This window comes from Trachurus japonicus, chromosome 1 (genome assembly GCF_045865225.1).
Source record: "Trachurus japonicus isolate A0001 chromosome 1, Traja_1.0".
NCBI lineage: Eukaryota > Metazoa > Chordata > Actinopteri > Carangiformes > Carangidae > Trachurus > Trachurus japonicus.
In genome coordinates, this window is record NC_140907.1 from 31,999,031 (window position 1) to 32,014,847 (window position 15,817).

A 15,817-nucleotide genomic window follows, 5' to 3' on the forward strand; every position below is an offset into this window, starting at 1 on the left:
TGAGTACACACTATTAAGCATTAGTTAAGCATTAATAAATATTGAATTCATCATTTATAACACATGAATACTCATTAGTATGTAGTTAGTAAACATAGTTATAAATGTTTTACTCATCATTGATAAGCACAGTAGTTATGGATTAGTAAACACTGAATTCATCATTTATAAAGCATGTTTCTGACGTAAATACTCATTAGTAAGTGGTTTACAATCACAGTTGTAAATGTTTTACTCTTCATTAATAAGCTCATCTATATAAATGATGGATTCAGCATTTCCAAGCGCTCTTACGCGTTCAGTATGAATGGTTAGTGAGTGTTAGTAAATGATTTATAAAAACTCACAAATTTCATTTCCAATGGATGACTTATAAACAGTTATTAATGCAGGAATTCATGAATTCAGGCAGTTACAAAGCACTTACTACTTGTTAATTAAGTATTTTGTGTGAGCTCATCTAAAGTGGGCACTATCTATGCCTTATAGAGCATTTACAAATGAGATATTAAGGCTGCAATGCCTCAAGACTCATAAAAGTCTTGGTTATCTTAACAGACCAAGGAGAGACACAACACAAAGGGATAGTTCATATTGCATTGTATTTATTGCAACTTCCCAACATATTGTAACTGTTCTGTTGATGTAAAACAAGGGTAAGCATGGCAGAATAAAAACGCCAACAGTGGATCACAGAAGTTTAAGTTCAGCAAATAATTCTTTGAAAAAAATCCTTCTGTAGCCTATTTAATTTGTTTTTTTCTGTATCAAAAAATTAAGTCAGTTCCTTATATTTGCTGGGGGCAGCTCTCTGCGGTTGGAGCAGTGTTCCGGTCCATCCCAACACGCTTGAAAGCAGCAGACCAAACGGCCAGAGAATTTTCTTGTACCGGGAAACGGCCTGATCCAGATTTTGGACTGCAATTTAGAGAACAAAAAAGGAAAATTAGCAACAGTTTGAAAATAAAGAAAAGAGGGGGGAAAAAAAGGATATTTAACTTAAGTCACACACACACACACACACACACACACACACACACACACACACACACACACACACACACACAGTCACACATTGGCTTGTAAAATCAGAACAGACATAATAACCTGTGATTTTCAGCTATGATTATCCTTTACAGCAGGCACATTCTGACAGATGAGAGTCATAGTCTAGTACGAAGAGGGGGGTATCATGCACCCCCCGGAAATATACTTCTAACCAGTGTTTCTAGATTGGAAAAAATGTGTAGAAAATGATGAGCTATGTTAAAAAGTTGTCAGAATGTCCCATGTATCATTTTTATGCAAATTAGTGCCGCCATTATCGAAAAAACCTAATTTCACTATATCTCAGCCAATACTGCAGATATCTGAACAAATAAGGTGTCTAGACCCATGTTTTGGGGTCAGAGATCACAATAAAACTATTCATAAAGTGATCACATGTTGGTGGCATGCTAGTAAGCAAACCTAACCCTTTTACCAATTACAAGACGCCAATATTGGAGATACCAAATAAGGTGTCTAGACAGAGGTTGTTGTGTGTTTAACCAAGGTTTATTTGGATCAAACATCATAATAGAACTCTTCTTGATGTGACCACTCTTCTCTTTCCCATGCCAGATAAACAGTCAAGTAAATGGTTCTCCACTATGCATCACTCATCATCGTTTTCACTGAAATCATCAGAGTTAAACTCATCCTCTCCTTCCTCTTTCTCCTCCTCTTCCTGTTCATGCTCTCCAGTGTCACGGGGATCAACCAGTGAAGTTGGTAGGATAGGACCACAGGACCACACCGGTTTCAACACTCCTTCATCAGTCTTCATCCATCCCTGCCCCTCATCATAGGGTTTTGGTTTTTCCAGAATAGGTTCATCAGCTCGCTAGTACAAGGCGACATAGTAGTTCACACGTCAGGCTGCAGGCATGTGGCTTCAGAGCAGAGTGGCACGGAGGAAGGCCAGCCAGGTCAACCTTAGACTTGCAAGTGAGTTTCTTGTCCTCCCCCACCATGTTGCGTAGCAACTTGGCACGGACAGCATCCACTGAAGACTCACAACTCTGTCCAGGCGTCAGACAGGTGAATTGCTCCAACTGCCTCAGCATCTCAGGCTTGACACTCTAGCAGTCACTGAGTTGACTGAATACGTGAAACCTGGGATTCTTCTTCAAGGGCCCCACCTTCCGGGGTGTCGAGTGGCGCAGTGGGTTAAGCAGGCGCCCCATATATTGAGGCTATGTTCCTCGTGCAGGCGGCCCTGGTTTGAATCCCACATCGGACGGCCCTTTGCTGCGTGTCATTCCCCCCCTCTCTGCCTCCCTATTTCCTGTCTCTCTCAACTGTACTGTCAAATGAAGGCATGAAAAAGCCAAAAATATATACATGGCACTGGTACAGTCTTCTCCACTGATATGAACACATAGAACCCAAGAAGAGTGGTGTGGTAGTCTTCTCCCAGGGATTCTGCAGCTCGGAGATGTTGAGAAGCTTCCTGGATCTTCACACTGTAGGGGTCTGATGAAGTCAGCTTTAGCAGCCTTGCCCACAGCTTCTGCTCGTACTGTAACACATCCATCTCAACATCAGTGGGGACAGGTGCACCAGAAGCCAGGCAGTAGTAGTACTGCAGAATCCCTGGGAGAAGACTACCGCACCACTCTTCTTGGGTTCTATGTGTTCAGTAGAGAAGACTGTACCAGTGCCATCAAAGGGAGAAGGAAGGTGGGGCCCTTGAAGAAGAATCCCCGATTTCACGTATTCAGTCAACTCAGTGACTGCTAGAGTGTCAAGCCTGAGATGCTGAGGCAGTTGGAGCAATTCACCTGTCTGATGTCTGGACAGAGTTGTGAGTCTTCAGTGGATGTTGTCCCTGCCAAGTTGCTACGCAACATGGTGGGGGAGGACAGGAAACTCACTTACAAGTCTAAGGTTGACCTGGCTGGCCTTCCTCCATGCCACTCTGCTCTGAAGCCACATGCCTGACGTGTGAACTACCGTGTTGACTTGTACAGGTGAGCTGATGAACCTATTCTGGAAAAACCAAAACCCTATGATGAGGGATGGATGAAGACTGATGAAGGAGTGTTGAAACCGGTGTGGTCCTGTGGTCCTATCCTACCAACTTCACTGGTTGATCCCCATGACACTGGAGAGCATGAACAGGAAGAGGAGGAGAAAGAGGAAGGAGAGGATGAGTTTAACTCTGATGATTTCAGTGAAAACGATGATGAGTGATGCATAGTGGAGAACCATTTACTTGAGTGGTCACATCAAGAAGAGTTCTATTATGATGTTTGATCCAAATAAACCTTGGTTAAACACACAACAACCTCTGTCTAGACACCTTATTGGCGTCTTGTAATTGGTAAAAGGGTTAGGTTTGCTTACTAGCATGCCACCAACATGTGATCACTTTATGAATAGTTTTATTGTGATCTCTGACCCCCAAAACATGGGTCTAGACACCTTATTTGTTCAGATATCTGCAGTATTGGCTGAGATATAGTGAAATTAGGTTTTTTCGATAATGGCGGCACTAATTTGCATAAAAATGATACATGGGACATTCTGACAACTTTTTAACATAGCTCATCATTTTCTACACATTTTTTCCAATCTAGAAACACTGGTTAGAAGTATATTTCCGGGGGGTGCATGATACCCCCCTCTTCGTACTAGACTAATTAAACTACATCTTTTTATTTAACTAGGCTAGTTAAATCACAGTAGCATACTGATGTGTTGAACTTACAGGCTTGTTACTAAGTATGTATTAATTATCATGATAAATAAAACTCAACCTCACACAGCTCCATGTTGTCTCTGTGTGGTGTTCAGGGACAGTCAGGACAGTCTGAGGACAGACAGCTCTGAGGTTGAAGTTTATATTAATGCACCGTGACACAGTGGCAGGTCTCTGTACGTCTTCACCACAGATCACAGATCAGCTGTTCAGCTGGAGGAGGAAAACTCAGCTGTTCTCGGTTCCACCGCGACGTGCGCCTGGCGTTTGTTTTTTCTCTCCATTTATCAAGCTCCGGTAGCGACCCAGGTAAAATACGGGAGGACACCGTGCAGCTTCTTCATTAAATCCAAACAGTCCGACACAGCGACGCAGACGCACTGCTCCTCTTTGACTCTAAAGTCTCAGCAACCGGACTTATACTGAGTCTCCAGACCAGTTGGACCAGTCCCAGCCTGGTCAGATGCGTAGAACTGATGAAGCCTCTTGGATGAAGGTGAAACGTCTTCAGACAAATAACTAAGTCCAGTTGCTTTCGATTTAACCTCCTTTGAAAAAATAAAAATAAAAAATGTTGTAGTGAAAATGATTTTTTTTTTTACACGAGTCAAAACGAGCGTCAAATCGCGTATCTCGCGTTTGGTCGCGCGTCAAAGCTCGCGCGAAAAAAAAAGCGTTCCTAGACGAAGACGCGATGGTCCCGTCGCCATAAAAGAATCGCGTGTATTGCGTCGCAAAAAAAAAAGTCGCGTATACCGCGTCTCGCGCCTAATCGCGTCTCGCGCCTAATCGCGTCTTTGCGTCACGGCCTTTTACACCGCGGACGTAACGAATAAACGGTGACGGTGTGAACGGACAACATAGAACAGGACCAGACGTGGCGTTGTTTCCTCTTTTCACCGACAGCTCCACTCTCCCTTACTTACACTAACTACTGTTATTGTTGAGGCCAGAGAATTGTGGGATTTGTAGTTTTTGACCAATCGCAGGTTGTGCTCTTTCTGTTTTTGTGATTTTCCCGGTTCACACATGTATTTTTTTTTAGGGGCAAATGCGAGTGAAATGCTCGCCCATGGTGGGCATAAGAACATTTAAGACCTGTCTAAAATTATTTAAGACTTGAACACAATAATTCAACAAATTTAAGACATTTTAAGGCCTAAAATTTAGATTTTCAAATTTTTGACTTTTTAAGACCCCGCGGATACCCTGTAACTATTACCCCTGGCAAAAAATGTATTTAATGAAATTTAATTTAATTTTAATGAAAAACATCTGATACAGGATATAAATCCTTTACATCAGACTCAAATAAATAACACCATACAAAAATTAAACACAAATATACCAACTACATACATAATCACTAAAATACATATAACAGAATAATCCCCAAAAATCTCAATAAAACTACAAAACAAAAACAAGAAAGAGAAAGAGAATTGTATTGTTCTGTATATAATTATATATATATACCGTATATATATATAAAGCAATTAAAAAAATGTTTTTTTCATTGAAATACATTATTGTTTCATTTATACTTTGTTGGATTGGTTTTTTGTTTCTTCAGTGTTTTTTAAACAGCCAGAAATGATCTCATCTGGTCTGGCTGTTTAAATAGATTTTAAAAATGCAAATATACAGTACATCAGTCAAATACATTGGGAACATTTCCCCATGTGTTTCAAATTTAAACTTCAAATCTCATTGAATTTGCTAATAGTTGGGGAAAAGTTCTTTAATTGTGAAATAATCAAAACTTTATATATTCTACATTATAAATGTTGTTTATTTGACCAGATAACATTTAATTTAAATCCCATTTTGTTCCTGAATCCACCAAACTGCTGGGATCAGAATAATCCTGATGTTCTGGATCAACGTTTTCCTGATCCGACTAAAAAGCTCTGAACGACACAAACTGATGAAGGTTTGATCCATTTTCAAGATTTGATCTGATCAATGATCCAAAATCCAGTCAGTTTTTAACCCTTTGTAACAACTGGGTCCAGGACCAGAAAGTGACTTCTCCCACGTTCTCTGAGGAAACTGAACTCACCACAAACGACTCAGACTTGGTTCACTTCAACTTTATTGAGTTTTTTTTTTTTTCTTTTTTTTTCTTTTTTCTTGTTTGACCAGGGTTCAGACACTTCACAGTTTATGAGTCGGACCAGAACCAGAACCAGGACCAGAACCAGGTCCAAGAGTCCTGATCCAGATCCACATCCCCAACACAAAACCACGACAGCGTCAACAAACAACAAACAACAAACAACAAACATTTCAACACATGAAACAAAACAAAACAAAACAAAATAGACAAAATAAAGGTCAGTATCAAAAAAAAAAAAAAAAAACTACGACACCATCGTTACCCAGCAGCCCAGAGGAAGACGTCGGGACCGGGACCAGGACCGGGACCGGGACCGGGACCAGGACCAGAGCCAGAACCAGGTCAGGGAGCAGCTGGTGGGGGGAGGGGAGGGGAGGGGAGAGGGGAGAGAGGGGGGGGGGGCACTTAGCAGCTACAGAACCAGGACCAGAACCAGGACCAGGACCAGAACCAGGACCAGAACCAGAACCAGAACCAGGTCTTCCCCTCAGGAGCTGGAGGAACAGTAACAGTCAGACGGGTCCAGAACCAGAACCAGCAGCAGGTCCACTGGTTCATTTACACACAGTTCAGTCAGTCAGGACCAGATCGGGCCAGGACCAGGACCAGGACCGGGACCAGAACCAGAACCATGTGAAGTTCTGGTCCTGATGATCAGCGGAGACTTTGTGGACCTTTCACAGAGCGGTTGGTCCTGGTTCAGGACTCAGAAAACCACTTTAAACTGGACCAGATCCCAGACGGGTTCATCTGATCTGGATCGAACTGATGGAACTGGACTCTGGTGAACCCGGGTCTCAGGTCTCAGGACCCAGTTCTGCCCCCCCCTCCCCCCCAATCAGACTCTGGTTCTGGATCTCTCTCACACTCTCACACACACACACACACACTGGTTCAGTCTCACTTCCTGTGATTTTCAAATTAAAAGTTTCACCGATTAAAATTATTATTATTAGGATTAATTTTCCAAATAGAAAAAAAACAACAAAACTGGTCCGGTCCAGGATAACAGAGTCCAAACTGATCAATGAACTGATGAATTATTGATGACACACACACACACACACACACACACACACACACACACCTACACACACACACACCCCCCTCCCCGACCCCCCAGCAAAGAGAATCCAGACCCAGACCACCAGCACCTGAAGAGCTGAACCCTGGTTCAACTTGGACCAAAAAACTACAAAAACCTCTAAACCTCCAACCGAGAGAGAGAGAGTGAGAGAGAGAGTGAGAGAGTAAGGGGGTGAGTGAGTGAATGAGTGGTTGTCATGGAAACGACATGATTGACAGGCTGGCCCCTCCCCCGCCGCATCGCGCCGCCGCCGCAACTCGCTCAAAGGCAACAAGGAAATGAGAGAAAAGAAGAAAGAGAAGATGATGATGATGATGAAGGCAGCAGCAGCAGCAGCGGTGGCGGTGGCGATGGCGGCGAAGGGGGAGAGGTGAAGGTGTGTTAGTGTTGGCGGTCCGGTTCCATCCGGTTCCATCCGGTTCCATCCGGTTCCATCCGGTCGGGTCCGGTCACTTGAGGTCCAGCACCATGCTGGCCGGGTTCTCCAGGTATTCCCGCCACAGGTTGGAGAAGCGGCACATGGTGGCGCCGTCGATGATGCGGTGATCCGCCGACCAGCTGACCGCCATGATGTGAGCCGGGACCACCTGACCGCCGGCGCCGAACCGGGGCAGCACCTGAGAGCACACACACACACACACACACACACAGTGTCAGAAATTAGTCGGTTGCCACGAAATGCGATGCTAATTTCTGTTAGCCCGTCTATGAGGTTTTACATTATACGTTAGCATTAAGCTAGCGGACTTTATACTTGTGAGAATGGCTGTGTGTTTTGAACGTTGTTGGTTTGATTGAACATCTTTGATGCTTAAATACATATATTACCACTTAATATATTGCTTTACTCTTTATTTTATGCCATTTTTACTGTAGGGCAGGCTAATCTTCAATTCGGAGTGACAAATAAAACCATGAAGCAAAAAGATTTTGTCTTTTGTTTGAGAACTGACATTGATGTACAATAATTCAGTTAACAGTTGTAAATGTACCTTATAGGGTTTATTTTTTAATATTTTACCATTCAAAAGCAAGCTCAGTGCTGTCTGTCCCATAGAAGAACATGATAGCGGCAGCCTGCTGTAGCCCCTCTGTTATATCAATCGCTCTGCTTGTGGTGCAATACATACAACAGTCTCCAGCTGCAATGAAGCACACGCTGGAGTCGAGCAATGGGGGCGTGGTTTTTGTGATTCCTGATTGGACGGAGGTAAATTCATGCAAAACCACTGATGCGCGTTGCCTTCAGGGACAGTTTTTCATCAACAGTCTCTGTATTTCCCTCTAAAACAACTCTGTGTGGTAACGTTGTGTTATTATCTCATAGCGTGGTGAATGTGCAGCTCACAACTTGTCCGCCAGAGCGTTGTGGAGTTGTTGGATTGTGTATTTGATGAGTTTGATGAGGGAAACCAAGAAATCCCATAATGAGCCTCCGTAGCGTAGCTCTGAGCAGCTCGCAGCTCTGCTCTGGATTATGGCAATGGGCCAATTTGACAAAATGTTGAACTATCCCTTTAATCTCTAATTACCTTTCTTTCTTTTTTTATTATATACCCTGCACACACACACAGGAAGGGGGCGGGGCTTGGCTTATCTAAGTACCTTGACCTCTGTGGTGTGTTCATGGGCCGTGGGAAATTCTGGAACTCACCTGCATTTTCCCCAGCGCTCCGATGGCGACCTCAGGAGGGAGGATGACTGGTTTGGCGTACGTCCCTCCGATCTACAACACACACACAGAGGAAACAGGTTGTGGTTAGAGCGGGTCTAGAGTCCGTCTCCGTCCTCAGAGCGGCGGCGTCTGGACTCACGGATCCGATGTTGGACAGGGTGAACGTTCCCCCCGTCAGCTCCGACGTTCCCAGCTGCCCCACGGCGCCGAGCGTCTGCAGCCGGTTCAGCTCCTGGGCGATGTCGAACACGCTGAGCAGCTGCACGTTCTTCACGTTGGGCACCAGCAGACCCTGACTCGTGTCCATCGCCAGCCCGATGTTGTGAGACGCCTGAGGGCAAAGAGACACACCAAGGTGATTAGATATAAATGATGTGAAGTAACCGGGTCAGACTGATCCAGACCCAGTGATCTGATCGGATTCTGGGAAACCTGATCAATGACAACTGATTAATGATTATCTGACACATAACAGGTCTGATCTGCTGTTAAAGGGATATTCAGCTACAAATTCAGTTGGGACAGACTTTCAAACCAAGAACTTTTTTATCTGGGCCAGATGTTTTCAGTGACACAAACATACGAAATGAAGAGCTCTTTTCCAAAACGCGATAAACGCCAAATTTAAAAAAAATGAGTTTGTCACGCCATTTTGCTGTGTACTGAGCCTATTACACTGCTCCATCAACGTATCACGTCAAATCGCTACATTTCCCTGTTTAAAAGGCACCGCAAGATGCAGTTTCCCTCCAAACCGCGATAAGCGCCAAGTCTATTTTCAGCCAAAACGCGACGTCTCCTCCCTCTCTCAGAATTCTATGAGCAGCTCCATGCAGTCCAACATGGCGGTGCTCTGAACCCAGGTCTGTTTTCAGTCATTCATTCAGTAGTTTCTGGGTTCTGTGTTAATTACTGTATCTGTTTATGTGGTGGACACTGTGCCGTTAAGTATACCCCCACAGCCCCCACATACCGTACGAGCCCCGCCCCCGCCTGTAACGCCGCGTGTCCTCCGTATCAACGATCGATTTTTTTTTTTTTTTTTTTTACAGCAAAGACGTAGTTTTGTTTACAGCAACATGTGCTCACGTCATGATAGCGTCTGTATTTTGACTATTAAAACTTCCATAGTCCATAGTTCTCTTTGTTTAACATGTAAAGAGACAGACATCATTACCGCCCCCCTCCCTCCCCCCGACGTGCACGCGCGCACACACACACACACACACACACACGCACACACACACACACACACACACACACACACACAGAGACACGCAGCACCTCAGTGATGTTCTCATGTCATGTTGGTTGGTTTTTCAAGACAGAAACCATCAATTTTTGTTTTTTTAAATGTGGATTTATAGCGTTTTGAGAAAAAATAAAATAAACTTTGAGTTTTTAATCAACAATATTGTTGTTTGATTTAATAATCATTGTTCAACATGTCCAGACTGAGCCAACAATCATTTTAACAGGATAAATTGAATATTAACAAAATGGGTGGGTCTAGGTAAAAAATGTCATTTTCTGGAAAACTATTAAAATGGATTTATAGCGTTTTGGAAAAGAACTCTTCAAATGTAGAGAAAAAGGGTTATTTTCTGCCTCTGCGCTGGTCTCTAGGGCTGTTTTCGACTAAGGATTTTCATAGTCGAATCTGATTCGTCAGATTTTGCCGTAGTCGACTGATCGTCAAACCTTTTTTTTTTTTTTAGATAGCAGCAAATTTGCAACTTTTTCCCGTTTCAAACAAAAGAGCTAAAACACCCCAAAAATATGGTAGGTGTAAAACAAATACCTTTATTTATTTTCCACACTTTGGATGATTTTTAGTAGGCATTGTGAGCCAGGGTATGCGTTTACTGTATGTTACGTTGCCCTGGACAACGCTCCTTTTGCTCGGACTGTGAGTGGCAAATCAAACATCCCTCAACGTGGTGAAGGATAGCGGTGGTCGTGGACACAGAGAAACCGGGTAAAACATGTAGTATCAAAACAAACTGAGGTCAGAAGGACTCGACAATCCGTACATTACGTTAATCAATCCTGTAACACACACAGTGTGACCGCGGCACCGGCAGAGAGACAGACAGGCTGCAGAGGGACGAGATTACAGCTGTGACTCCCGACACGCATGGTGCGTTCATTACAACTCGGAAGTCGGAAAAAAAACAAGTTCCTCTTCTGAAAAACTCTGACATGTCAAACTTTAGGATGTGTTAGGGACTAATTCATCTGTCTAACCATCAGAACTATTGACACTTGAAAACGGTAAACAGCTGATCCATCGAGAAAAAAAAAATCACCGCTGGAGTTAATTTATTTTCCGTGATTGAAAGCAGGTTCTTGAATGTAACTCGGTCAAAGTCAGATGTATCCTCACAATGTTTTGCTGTTCTGTCAGGTCATGCATGATAAATGTTGACAAAGTTAGACTGTCAGACTTCCTTGATTTTAAACTTTGGCGGCTCTGCCTCTCGTCTTTTTGCCACTCAGTGAGTGTTCTGCAGTGACTTCTGAGTACCGTGACTTTGACGGTCCTACTGCTCACCTCCACTCATTTGAAAAAAAAAAAAAACCTCCGCTCATTTGATTGTGCAACTGCAGTGGGTGATTTATTAATACGTAGTAAGAAGCTAAGACTACCGTTTAAACGCACACATAATTTTGAACTCTTTATTAACAGAAAGTAGGCAGATTTTGTATCAAAATAGTCTTTTTATAACGAAAAAAGACATTCTATGTAACAATTTATGCTCAGCAGCCGTGGGCACCCCCATATAGTCAGAATGGTACAGTCTTGGTTAGATTCGACTACGAGGTTCATAGTCGAATCAGACCCCTCCGAATCGAATCGTCGAATAGTTGACTTTTGGAGGTCAGCCCTACTGGTCTCACATTTAGGCTTATTCTGACCAAATGGTAGCTCCTATCAGAAAAAGAAGCAGACCGTGGTCGTCGTAAGGATTTCCTGAACACTTTGGTATGATTTTGGTGTTTCTACAGTAAATATTTTGGAAACACTTGCAAGTTATAAACAGGGGTCCCTCCTGCTTCTCTTTGTATTAGAGTCAATGGGCGGCAGGAAGAGACCTGGCCGCAATGAGAGGCTCACAGTTTAAATTTTGTAAGTCTCTCTGCTTCGATGAACACATTGTTAGAGAGAGGACACGTTTGTGTACAAATGTGGAAAAAATCATGTGTGTAGAGTGTAATTTGTGGCTGAAAGCAGCGTGGAAAGAGAAAAATGATGTCACCCACGCTAGCCTGAACATTCTGCGCAATACACACCCATTATAATCACAACACTTCTCCAAATATGATCATGGTCATTAAACAGTGATTGATCAAAAACTATAATACCTATCGAAAAACGTGAATTAATACACCAATAAACGAGAGTTGTGTCTTGCAGAAGTCAGAGGACAGAGCCTCGCTGTCTTTGCCCCGTGGCCCTAACTAAAAGTGCCCAGTTTGATCGGATAAAACCTTGAAAACGGGTTATTGCAAAAACTAAAACCAGATCACGTGATCCAGTCTCTGTTTTAATCTGGATCAAACCCTCAGTTTGTGTTGATCAGAACTGTTTAGTCGGATCAGGAAACTTTGACCCGTCTTTGTGTGTGTGTGCACCAGCGCGCACGTGAGAGACGGGCCGCCACAGACTCGTTAATTAATAGGAAACGCAGCTGGTTGGTAAGTTTCATTTTTACCGCACACCACTGGCATGCATGCTCGGTTCTCTCTCTCTGTGCAGAATCAATTTGTGTCTTGGTCTTGATTCTGTGACACTGCACCACACACTGGTCAACGTATGGGAAACAATAGGTGTGTGTTTGAGTAAAATGATCGTTTGTGTTTCATTCTATAAACTACTGATAACAATTTCTCCCAAAAATTACAACTGGTCAAAATAACAAAAAAAGATGCAGACGTGTTTTCAGACCTCAAATAATACAAAGAAAACAAGTTGATATTCATTTTTAAACAGACCACTAATGTTTTAACTTAGGAAGAGTTCAGATTAATATAGATGGAAATTTCAATTTTAATCCTGCAGCAGCAGTAACTGTTTACTGATTTACTGATTATTTACTGATGCTGATGCATATATTATAGTTCTAAGATTTTCTATTAAAATAAAGCCAATAATGACATTTTTTGTGTTCTCTTTTTATTTGGAAAAGTACCGAAAAGTATCGAAAAGTATTGAAAAACATGTTGGTATCGTGACAACACTAGTTCCGGGTCAGATGAGGTCTGGCTGTTTAAACGACATTGAAGAAACAACAAACAGCAGAGAAAACAACACAAACATCCCATTTTCAAATAAATCCACTCTGAGTGTCTCCATGCTGCTGTTCTACCTGTTGTTTACACATTTAAAACACTCATTATCTGGATTTGGTCATCTAGAGAAGCTTGTATCTGCTCTGAACAACTGGGGTAAAGGTAGAGATGGATTACATGATCCTAGATGGCAAAACAACGGATTGAAACAACTGGGTCTTAAAGAAAAAGTTTGAATCTACAATGTAGAAAGTGTCCAGTCCGGGTCGTACCTTGTAGGTGATGTTCTGACAGCTCTGGTCCAATGAGGAGTTCAGGATGGGGAAGTGCAGGAGTCCCAGAGAGGCAGCCTGAGCCAATGAGAGCACAGCATCAACGTCAGCATCAAACATCACGTGACCAATCAGCATCAAGGTCGCCCCCGCCAAGCCCCGCCCCCTCGCCCCTCCTCTCAGACCCGTACCTTGATGAAGAAGGGCATGAAGCTGAGTTTGACCCCCCGGCCCTCGGCGAGGGGCCGGAGCTCCGCCCGCAGCGCCACCAGGCGGCTCAGGTCGACCTCGTCACAGTAGCCGAAGTGAGGGATCATCAGAGCGGCCGTCATCGTCTTCACCATCGCTTTGTGGAAACCTGATCAATGACAGCTGATTACTGATTATCTGACACATAACAGGTCTGATCTGCTGTTAAAGGGATATTCAACTACAAATTCAGTTGGGACAGATTTTCAAACCAAGAACTTTATCTGGGCCAGACGTTTTCAGTGACACAAACATACGAAATGTAGAGAAAAAGGGTGATTTTCTGCCTCTGCGCTGGTCTCATATTTGGGCTGATTCTGACTGAACGGTAGCTGCTATCAGAAAAAACAGCAGACCGTGGTCGTCGTAAGGACTTCCTGAACACTTTGGTATGATTTTTGTGTTTCTATAGTAAATACTTTATAAACACTTGCGAGTTTAAAACAGGGGTCCCTTCTGCTTCTCTCAGAAAATCTTTGTATTAGAGTCAATAAGGAACAGGGAGGGACCTGGCCGCAATGAGAGGCTCACAGTTTAAATTCTGTAAGTCTCTCTGCTTTGATGAACACATTGTTAGAGAGAGGACACGTTTGTCTACAAATGTGGAAAAAATCATGTGTGTAGAGTGTAATTTGTGGCTGTGAGCAGTGGGGAAAGAGAAAATTTTAGACAATTTCAGACAACTTCTCCCACTCTAGCTGATGATGTCACCCACTCTGGCACGAACATTCCGCGCAATACACACCCATTATAATCTCAACACTTCTCCAAATATGGTCATGGTCATTGAACAGTGACTGATCAAAAACTATATGACCTATCAAAACGTTGAATGATACACCAATAGACGAGACTTGTGTCTTGCAGAAGCCAGAGGACAGTGCCTCGCTGTCTTTGCCCCATGCCCCTAACTAAAAGTTCCCAGTTTTAGCAACAACTTGCTTCCCGTATGAATTAAAATCAGTAAAATTGTGGTCAACTAGAGATACCTCAAAGGTCATAAAGAAGGAAAACAGTATTCACAGTCTACTGAAGGCTAAAGGTTCAGGTTTTTCTGCAATTCTGGGTTAAACCTACACCCTTTAAAGCCCCAGTATGTAACTTATTTGGCTTTTTATTAGTAAAAATCAAATCTGTCTTTCATAAATACGCATTTCACTGAAGTGGAATCACAGCCGCATACAAATGAAAGCTTTCTGGTACCTTAGAATGAGTTGTTACAAGTCGTTACAAATACATAAGTGGGCGACGCACCGAACCGAGGCGGCCATGTTGCAGCGCCATTTTTTACGTTGAGTGACAGCGTGAGCGTAGGTAACCACGGAAACTGAGCGGAGCTGTGGGCTCGGCCTGTTAAAACTGTCACCACTGTGTAGTGTGAGGAAGGACGGAGGCACTGGTGTTGCATTCAGGTGCAGTCAGGCAGACGGCCGTCGGCAAACCAACCGGATGTCATTTTACTCCACGAGAGAAAGACGGTAAAACAACACCACATCACCATGGCAACATATTGTCAGGCCTGTATTGTTTTGCCTCGTGCTGCCGGACCACTTGTTTACATAGACGCTTGTTTATCCTGTTACATGCAGCGTCTGTTGTCTGTCTGACGTCTGCCCCATTTCACCTGAATGCAACATCAAGGATACGTTCAGATATGCAACCGCACCGCTAGATGGGGGGAATTCCTACGTACTATACCTTTAAATCACCAGAACTAACAAAGTGATCGATTGATCAGCTCATCAATAATCTCAGAGTCTCTAAAGTCTGCACTGACGTCACAGTTTCCCGTTGCTGACTGCTGAGATGACCTCTGACCTTTGAGGGGCTCGGTCACGTCCTTCCCGGTGAACACGGGTCTGGGGATGGCGGGCGGGGGCTTGATGGCGGGCCGGGCGGCGGCGGCGGCGGCGGCGGCAGCGGGAATCGCACCCGGACCCGGAGTGTGGATCTCCTGGAACGGAGTGGGAGGTAAGATGGCGCCGGTCTGCCGGGCCAGGAAGTTCAGGATGTCCTCCTTCAGGATGCGTCCGTCCCGTCCCGTCCCCACCACCTCGCTGAGCTTGATCTGAGCACACGCCGGTAAAAACACAGTTAACCCTTTAGCTGCCGAGGCTGGAAATGGACATCTGGACATGTTTTTTTTTTGTCTGAATGCTTTTTCTAGGAGAACTTCAACCTGAATTTGTAACATCGGATAATAAATGATCATAAGTGTTAGGTGTCTCTTCCTCTGTGTTTCTAACCCTCCTCTCCTCCATGTGCATTTGTTTTCAACGAAGTCGGTGAGAAATCAGTGGACAGTGGTTCTCAAACTTTTTCAAATCAAGGACCCATAATCAAGCACAAATTAGACGATGGACCCCCATTGGACAAA

At 43.7% G+C, this 15,817-nt stretch overlaps 1 protein-coding gene across 1 annotated transcript; it reads right to left on the reverse strand.

Moving 5' to 3' along the window:
* Nucleotides 1-7,400: 7,400 nt before the first annotated feature.
* LOC146992320 (lipoamide acyltransferase component of branched-chain alpha-keto acid dehydrogenase complex, mitochondrial-like) lies at nt 7,401-15,817 on the reverse strand. Its single transcript, XM_085790355.1, has 6 exons — nt 15,259-15,817; nt 13,383-13,549; nt 13,192-13,269; nt 8,766-8,957; nt 8,606-8,677; nt 7,401-7,568 (listed from the first exon to the last, which is right to left on the reverse strand). Exons 1-6 carry the CDS (start codon nt 15,650-15,652, stop codon nt 7,401-7,403), a joined length of 1,071 nt encoding a protein of 356 aa, XP_085646481.1. The 5' UTR covers nt 15,653-15,817.

Coding starts and splice junctions, on each gene's coding strand:
- LOC146992320 (XM_085790355.1), bottom strand. CDS start 15,652: ATGATCATTTATTATCCGATGTTACAAATTCAGGTTGAAGTTCTCCTA. Junction 13,270..13,382: donor TCATGCCCTTCTTCATCAAG/GTACGGGTCTGA, acceptor TCATTGGCTCAG/GCTGCCTCTCTGGGACTCCT. Junction 7,569..8,605: donor GAGCGCTGGGGAAAATGCAG/GTGAGTTCCAGA, acceptor GTGTGCTCTCAG/GTGCTGCCCCGGTTCGGCGC.